The sequence below is a fragment of the Ciona robusta genome, chromosome 5 (genome assembly GCF_009617815.1).
Source record: "Ciona robusta chromosome 5, ASM961781v2".
In the NCBI taxonomy this organism is placed as follows: Eukaryota; Metazoa; Chordata; class Ascidiacea; order Phlebobranchia; family Cionidae; genus Ciona; species Ciona robusta.
The window spans coordinates 1,326,577-1,345,215 of record NC_143239.1 but is presented as its reverse complement, the minus strand read 5'-3'; the positions used below and the strand labels follow the sequence as shown (position 1 = coordinate 1,345,215).

Here is an 18,639-nt window from a genome sequence, read left to right as displayed (position 1 = left end):
TCTTCTATATGAGTAATAATACATCTATAAGAACTACCAATGTGGTCTAAATACTCGAGACAGTGTATAGCCATAAATAGGAGGGTACTATTACACCTTTGAGAATTACGTTTTGCTTACAGCTTTACGCAAGACTAAAGAATGTATGTGTTATATACAAACACGTCCGATGTTTTTAATTTGAGGTCGCCGCTGATGCTGAATGATTTTAAAAGGGTATTATGAAAACTCCCAATTGCTTGTTTAAAATATGCTGGTGTTATTGAGTATTTGAACTGTAATAAGATGCACTGATTTAAGTCTTAAACTATAAAGGTTAATATTAACTCCGTTTAAACTCTGAACACTATTGTCGTACACACCAATCCAGCTGCACTGCTCATTTCGCTTTTGAATAAAGCTCATCCGCATACTACCGTAACCTAACTTCATTTATTACTTTCTGCAACACGGCTTACAAATTCCATTTTCATTAAAATTTCATCACGGCCAGGTAAGCGGTATACCGCGATGGCCTAGTCTTGTGTGACGTAACAATAGGAAGATGCAAACACAAGTGTCACCTTAGTAACATGGCGATAACTCGTATTGCTTCGCAAACAACACACAAAACTTAGTCGTATAATCGAGATTTAATGATTAACCGATCGTCACAGCAGTTTAAAGACCTCTACTATTTGTTAAATATTAAAAATTACCAATGTTCTTGCACTGAAAAAATTATAATACTAGTCATAGAGTAATAATGTAGTCTCGTTGTGACATCTATTGGTATATAGGGTAGGGGAAGATGGGACACCTTTACTTTCTAATATCTTGTCCTATTTATTAGTAAACAAACAACATTCAAAGAGTTATAAAAACGTATGCTCACGACTTCCATAGACCATTGTTAATTGTTTAAAATTCAATAAGGATATTTTAATATTATATGTTAAAGGTGACCCGTCTTTCCCCAGCCTACTATACAGTTAATTTTGATGCAAATTACAATGGGTCCCACTAAAACGAACTGTCTGCTAATTTACTTGGCGAAAAAACAGTTTATAATATTCACCAAAATTTAAGAACAGCAGTCCTATACGTATCTAGCTTTATTAAAATAATCAACTAAAATGAACAAGAAAAACTGCAACATTATAACTATCGTATACCTGTTTACGCAATGTAGGCCGTTTCAATAGTGAACACCAAAGTATAACATCCAATATTTACTGTGGCCGCCATTTCAAATTGCGAAATCTATACTCACACAACAAACCAGTGCAAAAGAATCGCAGTTTATTTTACTGTTTCGACAAAACCTTTGGAATTCGGCATGAGTCAGTATAATGTATGTACATAAACAATCATTTATGTCACGCCATTCCGCCCATTGAAGGCCCGTCCCGACAAAACGACTGTTGTTACAGCACGTATACTGCTGATAGTGCTACATTACACTATAGAATTCAGGGTTTGCTATAAAAACAACGCAGAGTTAAAGGGAAAAGTAAAAAATTAAGCAAAGTATGTCATGGTGATAAACTATATTTTTAACCATAGATTGTTGTACGAGACCTTTTTTATCCAGAGGTGTCCCATCTTACCCCACCCGAATTTATTCTGTTTTAATATTTCGGTTGTATATGGCTACATACCAAAATTACACGGAATCATCACATTTTCAAAGGTATTCCTTGCAACACGAACGATCGATCTTTGTTCTAAACAAAACGGCACCGCAGGTACTTATAGGGAGATATAAGCCTAATGAATATTTTTATATCAAAAATTGGTGGACAATAATTAATATCCTACTGATTATGTATATACGTTCAATCGATAAATTCTATTCTATTCTGTATTGGTGAGGTCCATGAGGACCTGGGATTTAGGCCAGACTTGGCCCATTACCCCAACACCCTTGTACGTCCGGAAGTGACGTGCTCGCGGCAGTGAAGTTCTTTATTGATGTTCCGACTCTAGTGTTCCGACCAAGTCCCATTTTCTGTCCCGATTCTCGACCCGTAGGACTCCATCTGCGGACTATATCTGCGAACTCGTTCCCACACGATTTGCGAACATCATTCTAGGACTACACTCGTACTCACAACGTCACAACCGGACGCACTTCCACAGAAGGTTTATCCTCGTCTGGGCAGCGAGTCACCACATATATGCAACTTTGTGTGTAATTGTTTTTCCTGTATACGACTGTTAATTTGGACAACCCATAAGTGATCGCTGGGTTGGAGCAATGTCCGTTAAGTTTCTTGCCCAAGGACACATACGCCGATCAGAGCTATTACCGCCGTCGAGCATCGAACCAGGACACTTTGGTTCTCGATGCACGGACCTAAACCCCTGACCCCTTGCGCCGGACAATCGATAAATTAAAACATTCCGAAGTTTTTTTTTAGGTACTTAATAAACAAGAAATTGATAGGGTTGAGACACTTTTTCTTATATGAAAAATCCCTAACATCGTCACACGCTTATTTTACTCTAGCGGTTTGATTTGCGGTTGTGACAAGCATTTTTTAAGAATCTTCTTTGTTTTTTGAAACTTGCTGGTACTTTTAGATCAAATGTGCACGTTTTTCTTAGATGCCAATTTTAAAGCGTCTTGCCCAAGAACACAACCACACACGCACATGGTGGTAGCATCAATATACATATATATAAGCGTTGGTAGCATCGAGCCTAAAACTCGACTATGGGTGTATTGAATGTAACTTACACTGTCTTGCCCAAAGACACACACGCCCACAATGGTAGCAGCGACGAGCCTTGAACCCATTTCATCTGAGTTACAGGCAGGGGCGCAAACCACTTTGCCACGGAGCCGGATAATATTCTGACTTCCTCTGAGTCTCGATGTTGGGGAGTAGCTACCTGAACTTGAGAAACATAACCGCACAGATGTCGCCAGAGCGCTTTCGTGTTGTAGGGTATGGAGCCTACTATGCAATATGTGATTCAGTTATTGCCCAAATCAAACTTTATTAAAACACGTAGTACCGCGAGATAAGTAAGAGTAATATGCTTAGACTGCAGTGAGGCATTGGTGATTTAATGTAAGTGTATGCTAGTTAAGACTGAAACATATTCGGAGCTAATGTTACGCATATCTTTATACTATTTTTAACGTCTATAACAGGTACACTAATTGCATATTATTAGTCGTGTCTTAACACAGGTTATATAAATCAAGTTTGTACCAACAGAAAACCAATGTGTTAAACTTGATTAAACTCAGTTTTAAAGTTACCACAAGCATATGTCTGATTTTAAACGTCTGTTTCGACGTCAGCGCTCAGAGAAGCATATGTTACATGAAGAAGAACAACAACAATCTTCAAGTGGTTTACAAACAGAACGAAATGCCGTTTCAAATGCAGCAACCAGTAATATTGGGAAGAGAAATAGCACTTTCTTTCAGAGCTCAACTGGTGAAGAAAACAATGTAGACGATCATTTTAAGGAACCAAAAAGTTGGCGGAAATCCTTTCGCAAATTTCGATGGAAGAAAAAAGATCCTCCGATAAGTATGTCTACTGACAACATCCTTACTATCCCAGAATCTGCCGGTGATAGTGCGGAAATGGGCCAACCAACTGCCCAAAACTCTCCAACAAAAGTGAGCAAGCGTTGGTCATATTCTCCGGATTTATCTGAGGAAAATGTTCCTGGGGCCAGAGAGTTAAGAGGAACTTTGGAAAGAAAACTAAGCGTGAAGCTAGAAAAAGATGAGGCACAAGCTGGTGACTACTTTGGGAAGCATAGAAAACAAAACATAAACAGCCTTCAAAATAATGAAGAAAACAGTTTACCATCCAGCAAACCTTGTGTCAACAATAACGAAACAGTAAGTTTTTTATTATTGTAAGTATTTGGATTAAACATGTTAAATTGTTCTGGCTGTTGAGGAATTTTTATGTTGGTTGTCTACCTATTGTTAAAACTTATAGACCATGCCTATCTGTACATTTTAAATACAACTTGCATAGCCAATTAATTATGTTTTTAATCAGTCATTTGTTATTCATTGTATTCTTAAAACATATTAAATAAAATACCTTGATGTATTTTATCTTAAAAGGAATATGAGTATACTGTTACATATTTATTATTTATACTTTCAAACATATATGTTTAATAGGACACTATATCTGAACAACCTGGTGATCATGAAAATACAAACAAATTAGAAGTTAAATCTGATGAAAATGGAAATGTTTTTCAGAATGTAGAAAATGATTTACCCCCATTACAACAAGGTAAAATATGTGGAAGTTGTGCACGTAGAATGAAATTTAACACTAAATTACAAAGTTGTATTTCTAAAATAGAAGTATACATATACCTACTTTCTTAATAAAGAATTCTTATATAATAAAATACAAACAGAGAAAAATGAATACTTCTTTTAGCATATTTTATGTAAAAAAATTAGATTGCTATGAATTATTTTAAAGCATTCAGTTAAGGAACTTTTAAAAAGTAATTGCTGTGAATGTCAATAAAGACCATGGAGATTAAGTTAAATTGTGAAGTTTTGAATGTAGCCAAAGGATTAGCAACTCTGTTAATATTAAAATATATTAAGCCTTGGGGGTGTTGGAATATTATCTTATGCACCATCCCTCTATTAATAGCTAGATAGATAATGTGCTTTTATTTTGGTAATTAGATCAACAGTGGCAATCCTCATGCACTGAAACACCTGAAGAGGAAGAAGAGCCATATGACCTTGGGGTGAGTGAGAATATATTTGTTACTAGGAGTATGCCAATGTATACAAAAACTGAGATGTTCAATTTTTTTAGTTGTAAAAATACTCTTATCGCATGTTATGAACTTAGCTGGAATAAACCAAGTAATAAAATGTGGGCTCATTTTAGTTGTACTGTTCAGACCTTATAGCATGGGGCCTTTATTCCTTTAATGGGCTGTTAAATAATGAGATAACCATGAAAGTGTACTCAACTGTGGTAATAGCTGTAGTTTAATTTTAGGATATAGATGCAGTCTTAAGCATGGTTGACACTAAATCTACACTGAGGAGTTTACATGGACAAGGTGCAGTAGATGAAGGTCACTTATGGGGAGCTGCTTCACTACATGCCACTGGAAGTAAATATTCTAGTCCTGTTTTATCATGTGTATAGGAATACAGCATATTAATTCCACTAATAAAAATAGTAATAACCAAATTGTGCATATTTGTGCCACATAATTAACAACATTTTTTTTAAATATTGTTTAGTTTAAAAAATTTAAAAAAAAAATTTTTTTAAGGTTTTCTGCAACGCAGTCGAAGTGACACAGCATTTGAGCGTGTTGCCGAAAGTGCGCTTGAAAGTTACCACTATGAACCTGAACCACAACAATATTATGAAGAACTGCATGAAGATGGAACTAATAATAAAGTAAGTTTCTCTCATTAAAATAGAAACATAAACTACAATTTTGGTACTTTCATTTGTAATCAGAATGGATTGAAATATTAAATTAGGACGGATTTCCCCTGTTTTATTATGCTTTCCAGTAAATTGGGTTGTGTATATATTACGTGACATTCATACTGATTGGTGATTTGTTTTAATATAAAATAGTTTTTAAAACCTTTTTAAATGAAATCCTTTTTTTTTACAGAGTGAAAATGCATATGCTTATCCAACACCAGACAGTGACTATGTCACCTCAGCTGTAAGTTATTATTAAACACATGAATATATAACTTTATTTCTTGAGGTATATTACAATATCAATGGTATAAAAATATCTCCAATTACAAATTTGTTGTGTATGTTTACTGCTGTTTAAAAATGAAAACATTGTTAAGAATAGTAACCATCATAACATATGTAACAACTAACAATGTAGGCAAACTATTGTGCGTATGATTATTATAGTTGTTGGACATGATAAGCAATACATTCATTTTTAGTACAATGACAATGCCATGCAAAATTAAGATTTTCAATTTTGTTTGTAGAATGTAATCTTATGTGTTAATAAGTTATTGACACAATTACTGATAAACTAAGTGTGGACAAGCATATTACCTTTATTCTTATACATTTATTTCTTGGGTTAATACAAAACCCTGTAAGGTGGCATCTCTGCCTCTGATATTGTTAACAAACCTTACTAGGGTATGGAAGATAATATATCTTGGGATAGCAATGAGTTTGATTCATCATCGGAATCGGAATATGAAGATTATTCTCAATCCGATGTAAAACTTCGGAAACCACCAAAAGTAGACAGGGTAAGTAATTGATCTACAGCCTTGTTTTTAGGTAAATGTTTAGAATTTAATAATTACCTATTGTAATATAATTTTTGTAATATCTGTTGATACCAGACATAATGATAGCTTTAAAAAAAAATTAAGTTAAAAAGAGACTCAATAAAGCTTACTAAATTTTTCACCAGTATAGTAATTCCAAAATATATATTTTTAATTTATCATAAATGCTGGTTATGTTTATTGGTGTGTGATGGCAATTACACTTGAGTCTTTAGACTAATACACTTAATCGCCATTTTGAAGAGTGAGAGCAAGCCTTTAATTTGGATATACATGCTACTGTGGGCTATGGCTACCTGCCACGAATGTATGTGTTAAAGTGTACAAAGTTCTTTACCATTTTATGAATATTAAACCATGCGTGTTGTGTTCCTTCTATCTTCTTGTATGCCAACTCACAATAAAGCGTTACCTTGTTCGCTTTTGTCCATGTATCAGGTTATAACCATTTTACCCATTACCATGAATTTTAAACAGCCTGACTTTGTCATGCTATACACGCAAGCACAACATATATAACCCACATTATGCTATTACATTACTCACCTAATTTGGTTTTATATAGTGATTTCAATTAGTCTAATAACAATTCAGTACAAAGCTGATGTCTTTTATCTTATGCCTTACTTAACAGACAAGTAAAGATTTGGGGAAAGAAGTTCAAAAACTTTGGTTTTGGGAGAAATCATCATTTAAGAAAAGAGTCAGCAAAGCTCCTTGTAAGAGTTATTTTTAAATTATTAAAACAAAAATTGTGGCATAAACTACAAAGATTTCACAGTAAAAATTACGTTTGGTTTTGATCAGAGTTTAAACTTATTGGTGAAGACATTCTTGTGTTCCTGGCTGCTTTCTATACTAAGTTCCCATAAAAAAATTACTTTTTACTTTGTACAACCCCTAATTTTACTTTATGCCTATAAATAAGACATATTAGTTAGATAACGGATAATGATAATTAGTTTTCTTTTAAAGTTTTCACAATATTATGACAAACAAACCCTTTTTGTAAATTTCTCAACCTTCTAACTTTTTTATTTTCTGAAGCTGTTGAACCGGAACCAAGCTCCTTTGTTGAAATTGACATTCCAACGAATCGTCATCCGTTGCCACGGTTACCGGATCCTGTACCTCCGGATCTAACGGAGGTTCAGTTGAAAAGAAGAAGAATAGTTGGTACCATCATCTCTAGTGAAGAATCGTATATTGAATCATTGCAAAGGTTGGAAGTGGAATACAAGTAAGTTCAGTTAAAATATATAATATCATTATTATCATATATATAGGTTATCAGTGTGCTTTTATCTTATTGGAAATTACGTCTTTTATTACATTTATTATAAGTTTTACATTTTTTGAAACAAAATTTTGTAAGAAAATATGAAAGCTATATTTTAAAACAAGGTATTGAAATCCGGCAAAAACCTTATATTTTGAAGTCTTTAATTTACATACTTATTATTAAATATATAACTTATGGTACAATGATTGGTAATGTGGGTATTTAATAGAAATTAAGAGTTTTGCCGTAATATAGGTTTGGTAGGTATGGTACTTTTAGTAGTAGATTATTTTAATACAAATAAAGCTTAAAACAGTTTAATGGCACCGCCGTTTCATGTACATGAAATATTAATTACACTGACGTGCTTTAGCTAAACAGGGTTTTAAATTTTCAACAGCGTACTGGACTACCTATCCAACTTAATATTATCTTATGTAAAGCTAAAGGTAACAAAACTATATTGTCAAGTTTTCATTCATAGTTTATGTTGACAACACTCAACACAATTTCACTATTTTTAAGTTTTCATTATCATATTCAGTTTTCATTCTGTTGGTTTCATTTTGAATGATAATCATACAAAAAGCATGAATGTTGGTTATTTGAATGATTTAATATGCTTAATGGATTATTTTTTCGAAGGTGCAGTAAAATATTTGTTTTTGCGGAAGGCTACAATTTAAAGTTCGTGGTTGGGTTTAAGATGGTTAAGTTACATTTGGCAAAAACTTTGTGATGAAATATTGTAATTTTTCCACAGTTTATCAAAGTTTTTTTAATGCTAGTTTACTGACTTGGCAATGTACTATTATCTTAAAGTGTGTGAATTAGATAAGATATTACAGTTGTTGTCTTTGTTCATTTCACAATACATTATTTGTGAGTAATGTATATTAAATAAATGACAAAATTTTCAGCAATTATAAACCCTTTCACGAATAGGTGCTAAACCTGGGGTGACAGAAAAGACATGTCTACCCTGGAATTTTCTGCCTTGCATTAACTGGTATACATTGGAACCAAATTTGTTCCATAGGAATTGGCAGCCACCTATTCCTGCCTCCCCTACATTTTTAAATCGTTTATGCTACATTATATCTAACTTTTCAGGCAAACTTTGCTAGAACAGAGGCCTGCATTAATTGGAGCTGAAACTGTGGAAAAAATCTTCTACAAAGTCTCCAACATCCTACAGTGTCATAAACTCTTTCAAATTGCTCTTGCTGCTGCAGTTATGGATTGGGATAACCATGAATGTATTGGACGCACTTTTGTGGCCTCTGTAAGTATTTTAACTGAATGTATACATGAGTGAATAACCTTTTCCATTTTTTCAAGTATATATTTGTAATTTTTTTGTAGAATGTTTTTATTTATTAATGTTGTTTGTGTACTGGTTGTTGGAGTAATGTTTCAACTGTGACCTAAATTCCAGGTCTCATGACATGCCTCGTCTACACTAGTCCCAGATAGAATTGATTTGTTTTTACTTAGACAGCTAATGCTATTACAATTTGCTTAATATTACATGCATGTTACTACTTATATTCTTAAGTGCTAATCATATTGCATTTCCTCAATCATATATTCAATATAATGCTAAACCAAAATGTGTTTAGTTTTCCAAATCCATGGTCCTTGAATGCTACAGTGACTACATAAATAATTTCAACACTGCCATGGACATCGTAAGGAAAACTTGTGTTCGGAAACCGCAGTTCCTTGCATTTCTACGAGACCGACAATCCAGCAGCTCATCCAGGCTTAATCTGTATGGTTTGATGTTGAAACCTGTGCAAAGGTTTCCACAGTTTATAATGATTGTGCAGGTTGGTCAATTTGGATTTTTTTTATATTTACCTCAGCAAGTAACTTAGAGAATATGGCAAGATTGACTGGACAATATGGACAGGATTAAATGTTACAATATTTGATAAGGCCATTTTATATTAATCTTTAGTTCCCACCATGTATCCAATACACAATGTGTGCCCAGTTTGCCAATGTTTTAACCAATCAAGAGTGAACACAGTGGACTAGGACACTAGGACTCGAACTTATGCCATAAAAACAGCATCATTGAATACTGAATTCAGTAAATGAAGCCAAGAATTTTATGTCCAGACTACTGTCTGTTATATTTGCCTCTTATAATTTTAGAAATATCCCCCATACAGGATCTATTGAAGAGAACACCAGACAACCACAATGATAAACTTCCCCTCCAACTTGCACTCACGGAGCTTGAAACCTTGGCTGAGCGACTTAACCGACATAAAGCTGAAGATGAGGACAGTGCTCATTTACGTGCGCTCATTGAAAACAGCAATCTTAAACTATCAACGCACACTAAAGATGGCAGGGTTAGGAAGCTGCTGAAGCAAGGTAGGGATGGTTGGGTTTTGTTATACAATTGTCGATCTGTGTAGGGCAGTGGTTCTTGAACTTAGAGAGTACGTTCTTTTCAACCTGCCTTCAACAGTGTAACATAATCTCTATCAGCTGTACACTTCCTCTTAAGTAGCTGTATTGCTGTACATGGCTTATGTACTTTGTTAGTTGCCTTTACCAATTAGAGTCTGAATTATTGTTTATTAATGCCATGCATTTCCATAGCTCATTCATATCAGTACTTAAGCTTTATTGGTTATTGGACACATCTACCTTCTTGTTCATAATATGGGGTGCAGTGCAACCATTAGGTTTAGTAATAACTCTTTATTTTTACTCAACCATACACTCAGCAGCAGGGGTGTATCCAGGAATTTGAAAAAGGGGGGTCCGCAAGTTTTTGCTAAGAAAATGGACGCGTATAAACGTAACTTGCTTGATAAAAACGTACTCTGACTGACATAGATAATAACGTACATAATAAAAACGCGTAAGATTGGTTTTAAACTACAATATTATGACTTCTTTACTATTTTTTAAAGAGGAGGGGTTCTAATTTTACCACAACAAAAAAAAATATTTTAAATATTTTTTTTAAATAGTATTCAAAAGGGGGTGTCCGGACCCCTGTGATCCCCCTTGTATACGCCCCTGCTCAGCACTGAGGTTCCGACTTACTACCCTATCCCTACAACTACATACCTCTTCCACCAATGTAATAATTAGAAAATAATTGATTGTTACAATTTCCAACAGGAGAGATGAGGGAATGTGAACATAATGTTGATGGTTTGCTGGAAAGAGTGAAAGATTCATTGATAGTTCTCACCAATGATATGCTCATATGCTGCTCTATAACTAACAGGTGCCTTGTTTTAAACTATGTGTTCTTACAATATCCAGAAACGCAGACAGTGAATGCCTATTTAAACATTACATATGGTGCAAAATTACATGTGTGTGGTGGTGTATATGAAGTTTAAAATGTATGTTACAGCTAAGCAGTGAGCATGAGGTTTAAAATATTTCACATTTGTCTGGTATATTAGAAGACATTCTGTTTCATAACTTAGCAGTAGTTTCGTTTGAATACATCATGTATTCATGTGTAAGTCAATAGAATAGAAATATTAGTCTGATCAAGAGAATAAACTCTCTATTGTACATACTACATATAGTATGTGTGACAGCAGTAACATGCATTATGTGTATGGTAAATACAATCCACTACGATATCACAGACACTTGTAAATATTTGTTTCCAAAAGTGAATTAAGAATATCTGTGAAAACTTGAGAATGTGTGATGTTTCAGACGTCAGTATCACCGTGGTGGGGGAGGCACAAGCAAGGACATGTTTAAAGTGAGGTGGAGGGAAGGATTGGATGTTGTGGAGGTTACAGATGGTCCTCCTCAAGCAGAGAATGAAGTGAAACGTGAAACTCTTCACTCGGATTTCATTCTTCTGCAGAAAATAGGTGGGAAGAATTTGATTTTGTTTTTACCAAAATTCAGCATAATTGTAATCAAGAATTTATAACCGAAAATCAACTTTTGATTGTTAAACAATAAACATTGTGCAGAACTGTCTTAGTTCTGCAGAATACATTGACCCAAGAAAAATCGACACATAACATGATCTTACTCTCTTTTTGTGTGTGTGGTGTACTATTGTTTATTAATAGTGTATGTGTTCCTAGTAATCAAATTTTCAATTTTTTTATTTGCAGCTAAACTTGTGGAAAACCTTCAGTCCCCCCATGAAGGATTATCGCTACCTGTTGTAGATAAATGCATAGCAGATCTTGAGATTAAAATACGACAAGCAGAGCAGATGGCAAGCCAACCTGATGATTCGTGTATCACGGTTCAATTCCCGGGAAAGTAAGTTGAAAGTTGTCTTGTTTTTCTTGTAGTAGTTACCGGAAATATGACATTTCTTTTTAAGTGTAAGGTCCACTGTGATGCCAGCCAATGGCACCTGGGGTTTGAGTTTGTCCAAATTTTTTTGTCTTCATGTTTTTTTTTGGTCTGCTGTTACATCTTCAATGTAGATTCATCCTTCAGATTTCTTTATAGTATACAAGATCATAGGCACATGTCATGTATCGACACAAAACACTGTTAGGCTTAAATTTATATTTTGAGTTTGCTGTTTATACCCTTATCTCTGTGTATACTATTTAAATAGCAAACAAACTTATACTAGATTACTATTCCATTTCTAGTTCTTAGTCCGATGAAATGTCTGTAGGACCTAACCCATATAGAACAGAATAGTAACAACAAGTCTTAATTTCAGGATGGAGAAAGTCACACGAACATTAATATTCCCATATTCCTCACAAAAGGATGAATGGCTCGATGTTATTTCAAAAGCTAAACTTGCTAACGGTGAATCATTATATATTCTAAGTCTTATGTAAACCTTTCGTCTTTAAAACCTATTCTTTGCTTGTTTTGTTTAAATAGACTTGAGAAAGGGTATTGTGAATAGTCTCAAACCCCTTATTGCTTTAATATAACATGAATTTAGTTTTTTTATCAAAGAATATATTTTGGTCAGTTTTAACACATATTCAGCTCTATTTTAGATGCTTTTTTAAAATTTGGTTGCAATTAAACCACCATTGCTTTACACTGTTTACAGTTTTCCACATACATAACCTTTAACAACAGAATAGACCTAAAAATACTTTTTATATATTCACCTTTGTTTAGTATAATATGATAACTTTTTCATTTCTATTTTTTATCCATATTCCACAGAGCCATCAAACTTGGATAGTTGGTTCAGTGCAAATTCTTCTGATTCAGATTCACTTTGGAAACCACCGTTATTTTTAAGATGTCTCTCAGCTCATACCTCGTATAACGAGTTTCAGGTGTCTTGTTAAGTTTTATCTTTTACATTAAAGACTATTTTATAATGTACCAATATTAACATACACTCTCACAGTATATGTAAATGTGACGACTTTTCTTGTTTTCTTGACCTTGGGAATTTTGTATAGTGGCCAACACATTTAAAAATATGTTATGTTTTAAATCTAAGTGTAGTTTTTGATTGTAACTATGTTTTTGAACATTAAATATAAAATTTAAAGAGTTTATTTTAATGTATTAATTCAAACTTAAGTCATTGAGTGTTTTTGTGTTTATTGCTATTGAAAAAGTATTCAAACTTTAAGTCATTAAGTTCAAGGACTGGTTCAGAGAAGGGTTTAGGTTGAAATATTTTCATACAACAATACACCTTTATACAGCTTTTGTCCTTGTGTTAGGAACTTCCCTGTATAATATTACAAGTGGTGTAACAAGCTATTGTGTTGACTTTTATCTCCTTTCCATTTTCAATTTTAGAAATAGTTTTGTTATTTATTATTAACCTTCAACAGTTTACATATATAAGCACTAGTCAATTTACAGCAGAGCTAATGTGTTTTAACATAACAGGTACAATGTGCTTATGCCTTCATGCCCGTACCTCATGTTACTCTACTATGGTTGTCATGTTCTGCAAGTACTGTACTTGCTGTGGTGAGTGTATATTACATCACAGATGACAGGGTGGAAAAAGTCCATGTTATGCAGGTAAAATTTATAGTTATTTCAAATGTCAATCCCAAACAATTAATGACTCAATCATGTTTTTCAATTAAATTAAACTATTACTTTTCCTGTTATTTGTTTGCGATTATTTCTAAATTAGTTGTTCGGCAGTAGAGCCAATAGTTATGTTTTTTTTAATCATTATAGTAATAATAATAATAATTTTCATTATATTGCTTATTTGTATAGACCACCACTAGGGTTTACCCCATTTTAAGGTGTAAAGTTAAGTGGTAAAACACATCTTGTTATCCCTGTTTAAAAATCGCACCAAATTCCCTCACAAACTCCTAACATTGCGCCTAAAACTGGTTTTACGTGTGTTACAATGGGATAATGATGGTTCAAAAATGTATTCTTTTGTTAACTTGCAGGTTGAGAGTTCTGTTCAATGTATGGAGCATTGGAATCCTAATAATTCAATACATTCGGTATGGTTGGGCATGGAATCTGGATGGTATGTGATTATAAAATGCTAGTGTTTGAGTTAAATATGGCTTGCCTTGGGACTTTTTTTTAAATCTTGTCCTACAACATGTTAAATATTTAGCTAAGTGAAGTATTTAGCTCGTATACAATGGAATATTTCTATATGAAACCAAGAGTAAGCAGTTTGATAAAAAAAATGTGTTTTTTATTCAGTCTTCTAGAATATTCATCAGAAGGAACATACAGGAAACTGAATGAAGTTACCATGCCAACCATGTCCACTGTCATGATAATGAAAGCTTATCGCAATAATTTATATGTTGGTTTATTGGATGGCACACTTGCTATGTATACCAGACCAAAAGGTGATAAATCATTTGAAACACTGTGTTCTTGGTTCATTGATGCGAATGGTACTTATATAGTAATGGACAAACTTGGGTCTAAATCCCAGGTCCCTTAATGTGCCTCACTGTAAGGACACCACCGGCACTTACTATCTTTGATATTTCTACAGGAACTAATGATCTGAACTATGTGTCATCTATAGTGGTTGGTACAGGCCCTCTGTCATGTTTGTCACCAATAGATGGAATGTTATGGGGTTGTTCGGGCAATGACGTTGTTACAATTGATATGGAAAATTTTAAACCTGAAAGGTGGTGCATAGTTATACATTGTGTGTTGTCCGTTTTTAAACTGTGTTTTTAAAGTTTATTTGGAGAATGTAGAAGGTATAAATGTTAGTTTAGTTGAATACAATATGTACGTATATGTATATCTTAGTTATATGGATTAAAACATGTTAGCTAAGGGACATGGTTTATGCTAAGCCTTTTCCCTTGAAAAATACAAAACATGTATTGCTTGTAATGTAATATCAAACTGTTTAATGCGAATTGTAGCCTATAGTTCTAACCTCCTATGTACATCTCATAGTACACGATGTCTTGTAACTGATGGTGAGCAGTTGGTTGTTAATCTCGTTACAAGGGTGGGGTCAGGTTTGTGGGTTACCTTCTGTGAGGAATGCAACTTAAACCTCTACCATCTTGATTCATTAGAAAGATTGCAGGAAATTAATTTATCTCGAGTAATAAGAGACTTCACACAAGGTATTATAACTTCCATGGTTAAATGTCTGTATAACAGAATGACATTATTTCGAAAATTATAGGGTGTGAAAAACAAATTATATATACTTTTATTTTTAATAATATATACATTTGGAAATTGATTTCTTTTTAAAATACATTTAAAAATTGATCCTTTTTTAAAATACATTTGAAATTTGTTCCTTTTTTAAAAGAATTGTTTTATTAAATGATGAGTGGCTTGATGTCCACTACCAGTTTTAATTAAAATTTGAACTATATGATTACTTTGTGCAAAAGAGTCTGAAATACTTGCTTGTAAAGTTTTGGTAATTTTAAGGCCTGTTTGTGGCTATAGATCTCTTTTCGTTGACTAATTGTTGTTGTTTGCGATAATCATTTCCATATATCTTAAGTACAACAGTAGTTTGACTTAATTTTAGTATACTGTGTATTTAGTAGCCCTTATTGTAAACATTCATTTTGTGATACAGATGTAGAACCTCAAGTTTCCTCAGCTGATAAGAGCATGATCACAAGTTTAGTAAGTGGCAACTGGCAGTTGCTTGCTGGTACAAGTAACGGTCTTTTGTTGGTGATGCCTTTACCTAAATTACCAGGATCTGTGCCTAAAATAACAGGTGAATGTAATACTGCTGTGTGTTGTGAGCTTTGGAAGATCCGAGTAAATTAATCTAGATAGGGTGTGTATGTGGAGTCACTTAGCATAGTTTATTAAATAAAAATGCTGTTAATGGTTTATAATAAAGACAAAATTAGTTTCTTAACATTTTAAATATATTTTGGCAGTAAAGGCTGTTTTTATACATTTTATTTTATAGCAGTGGTACTCACTGAGACAGAGACACATGGTAAATGTTGTTTATTTATATTTAAATATACCGTCCATAAGCATTAGACAAAATGAGATAGAGGTTTCTATGTTTTCTATGAACTATATATATTAAAGACAGAAGTGGCACTTGGTTCAAATCACTAAACTGAATCTTCACTTTAAACCCCAGGTCCTTGCAAGGTTTGTCATCATAGTTTATGTGGTCCTCTTAACTTCCTCTTCGCTCCTGATCTCCCAACATCCCACCACAACAGTGATCTCATCCCGGAGTACATGGCTTTCAATGAGGATCAACCTCCTCCCATTCCAGAGAGGGATGATGAGTCTGTCAGATCATCCGTCTCAAAAAATGAGTAAGTCGCACACAGGCTTTGAGCGCACTGTATGGTATATTATAGCTGATGCAAAAACAATATAACTAAGTATTTATTAGGAAGTGCATAGTGTTTTGCATCTTTGAAATATATTTTATATTTGGTAGCAAGACCAGCTGAACATATTTTACCACCATCACTCAGAAGTTTTTTAAAGCAAATTAATTAACCATCTACTAAACATGCATAAAAACTGTACATACCATTTTCTGCGATTCTGGCAATACTTTAATGGTCGTGTAATTCAGACCTTTTTTTAATTAACACAGGCTGTTTATTGAAACCTAGGCTTCACAACCTTACAGATTGTTAGTATAATTATCAAGCCTGTGTCATTACCATTTACATTCGTGTCAGGATTGAAGTTGAAACTCCATATGAAGATTTAAGTCCACGGTCGTCAAAATATCGAGATCCTCCATTACCAAGACCTTCCAATCTATCTGTTCATGATATTAGTAGTGGAAGTAACATACTGATCGAAGATGGATCTTTATATGAGAATATGGAAGTTCAATCAATACAAAGCCCTAGAAAGGTTTGTAGTGGTTTGAGATGCATTGTGCAATTCGGAAAATGTAATCATATCCTCGCGTGACCGAATAACAACAGTCGTTATAACACAGGTGTTTTGTTTCATACACCTCGTGCCAGCTTACGAGTTACCAACCATGTTACTTTATGCCGTTAAGTTGTAACATTGTTACCTTCTTATTTTTCAGACGTGATGTATTTAGATACTGCATAATTACTTTCCGAGTTATAACATTGGTCAAGTAGCATATTTAAACTAAAGTACATATTAGCAGCAACTCATTTTTGTTCATATTTAACATCAATTTATTTCCAGTCAACTTTCATTCACTGGAACAAAGCTTCTTCACGTGATTGTCCTGTCATAATAGCATGTGGGGAGGGATACCAAAGGTTCTTTTCAAAATCAACCAAAACCTCCAGTGACCAGCTCGACAGTGAGCATCAGGCAGCCACCATACTATGCTGGAAAGTTGTTTGAATTCCTGGCTGCAAAATTTTGCACTTTTTGGTGAACTTTAAAATGTCAGGTTTAGGTTATGTAGTATGCGTCACTTAGCTTAATGGTTTCTTTGTTCATTCTACTTAGCTTACACTTAGTTGCTTTTTAAAAGCATGTTTTGTATGGTAATGTTTAACTATTTTAACAACCTAACTGAAAAGTATTCGCATTACACATGTGGTGCAGTTTCTGGATGCCTGTGTAGTGCTGGCACTACAGTAAACATATATTCCTGACAACTTAACATTCCAATTCATCACAATCTTAAGAGCAAATTATATCCAACAGAATTAAGTCATTTTTCATAGAGTACTTATTGAACACTGTTTGAGGACAAGCCAAAATGTCAACATTTTTATGCACCTGGTTAATGATCTTTGTAGCAGCCATGCTGGCGTGGTTGTGTTGCTTTTCTTTACGCAATTATTTGAATCTAAAGAGTGCTTTTGTTAAATTCTTGTCCCATAATTCCTAACAGTTTAAGATTTAATAATTAAATATTTCAGCGATAATTTTGCCGCAATTTACTGTAAATAGCAAACGGTTTTCTGCCCTATTTATGCCACAAAGACTTACTTCTTGCTCATCATAATATAATTAACATTGCACACAGTTTTCAGCCATGGAATTGTTGCACTGAATACTTTGTGCAATTCTCTGTTATATGTTGTTACTAGTAATTCATATAAGTGGTGCTTACATGTATCTTTTACCTAAACTTTTTGTGTTTTTGTATTTTAATTACTTCAAAACTATCAGCTTCTGCGGTGATATCTTGCGCTTTTTAGTTACTCCGCCTTTTAAGCTCTGGGTGAATATGTCATAACATTGCATATTTTCTATTTTAGGCTTTTTAAGCATTTAAAATAGTAACTCTCAACTTGCTTGTCATTAAAACTTTAACAAAATGCCATTCACATTTGTATTAGATAAAGATTATTAAATCTTTTTTAACGGTTTTATCTTCTCGTTGGCAAGTATTGCTGTAAAAACAATTTGCCACCCATTTACGCATGGCAGATCTTGACGTATGCAAGAAATAGACCGAGTCTGCGTGTGGCAAAACCTTGGGCAAAACAAGCAATATATCACGCTAAAGCCTCCACCGGTAAATTAGTAAAAATACTAGAAAGTTATAGAACATTACGAAGCATGAATTTATTAACTGCAAATTAGAGATAGATGTAGTTTGTACCAAATTAGCCGGATAGTTAAAAAAGTATTTGTAAAAATGTCGAACAAATGGACACGTACAGCCCAT

At 33.7% G+C, this 18,639-nt stretch overlaps 1 protein-coding gene across 1 annotated transcript; it reads left to right on the top strand.

Moving 5' to 3' along the window:
- The first annotated feature begins 2,951 nt into the window (after positions 1-2,951).
- LOC149735373 (rho guanine nucleotide exchange factor 10-like protein) lies at positions 2,952-18,291 on the top strand. Its single transcript, XM_089878879.1, has 26 exons — positions 2,952-3,850; positions 4,145-4,262; positions 4,676-4,740; positions 5,001-5,118; positions 5,284-5,414; positions 5,641-5,694; positions 6,143-6,259; positions 6,936-7,020; positions 7,349-7,541; positions 8,697-8,868; positions 9,206-9,415; positions 9,764-9,971; positions 10,734-10,842; positions 11,292-11,455; positions 11,708-11,861; positions 12,280-12,371; positions 12,747-12,862; positions 13,434-13,571; positions 13,964-14,046; positions 14,232-14,383; positions 14,536-14,677; positions 14,958-15,133; positions 15,607-15,753; positions 16,138-16,321; positions 16,700-16,880; positions 17,193-18,291. Exons 1-26 carry the CDS (start codon positions 3,263-3,265, stop codon positions 17,355-17,357), a joined length of 4,062 nt encoding a protein of 1,353 aa, XP_089735005.1. The 5' UTR covers positions 2,952-3,262; the 3' UTR covers positions 17,358-18,291.
- The last annotated feature ends 348 nt before the right edge of the window (positions 18,292-18,639 follow it).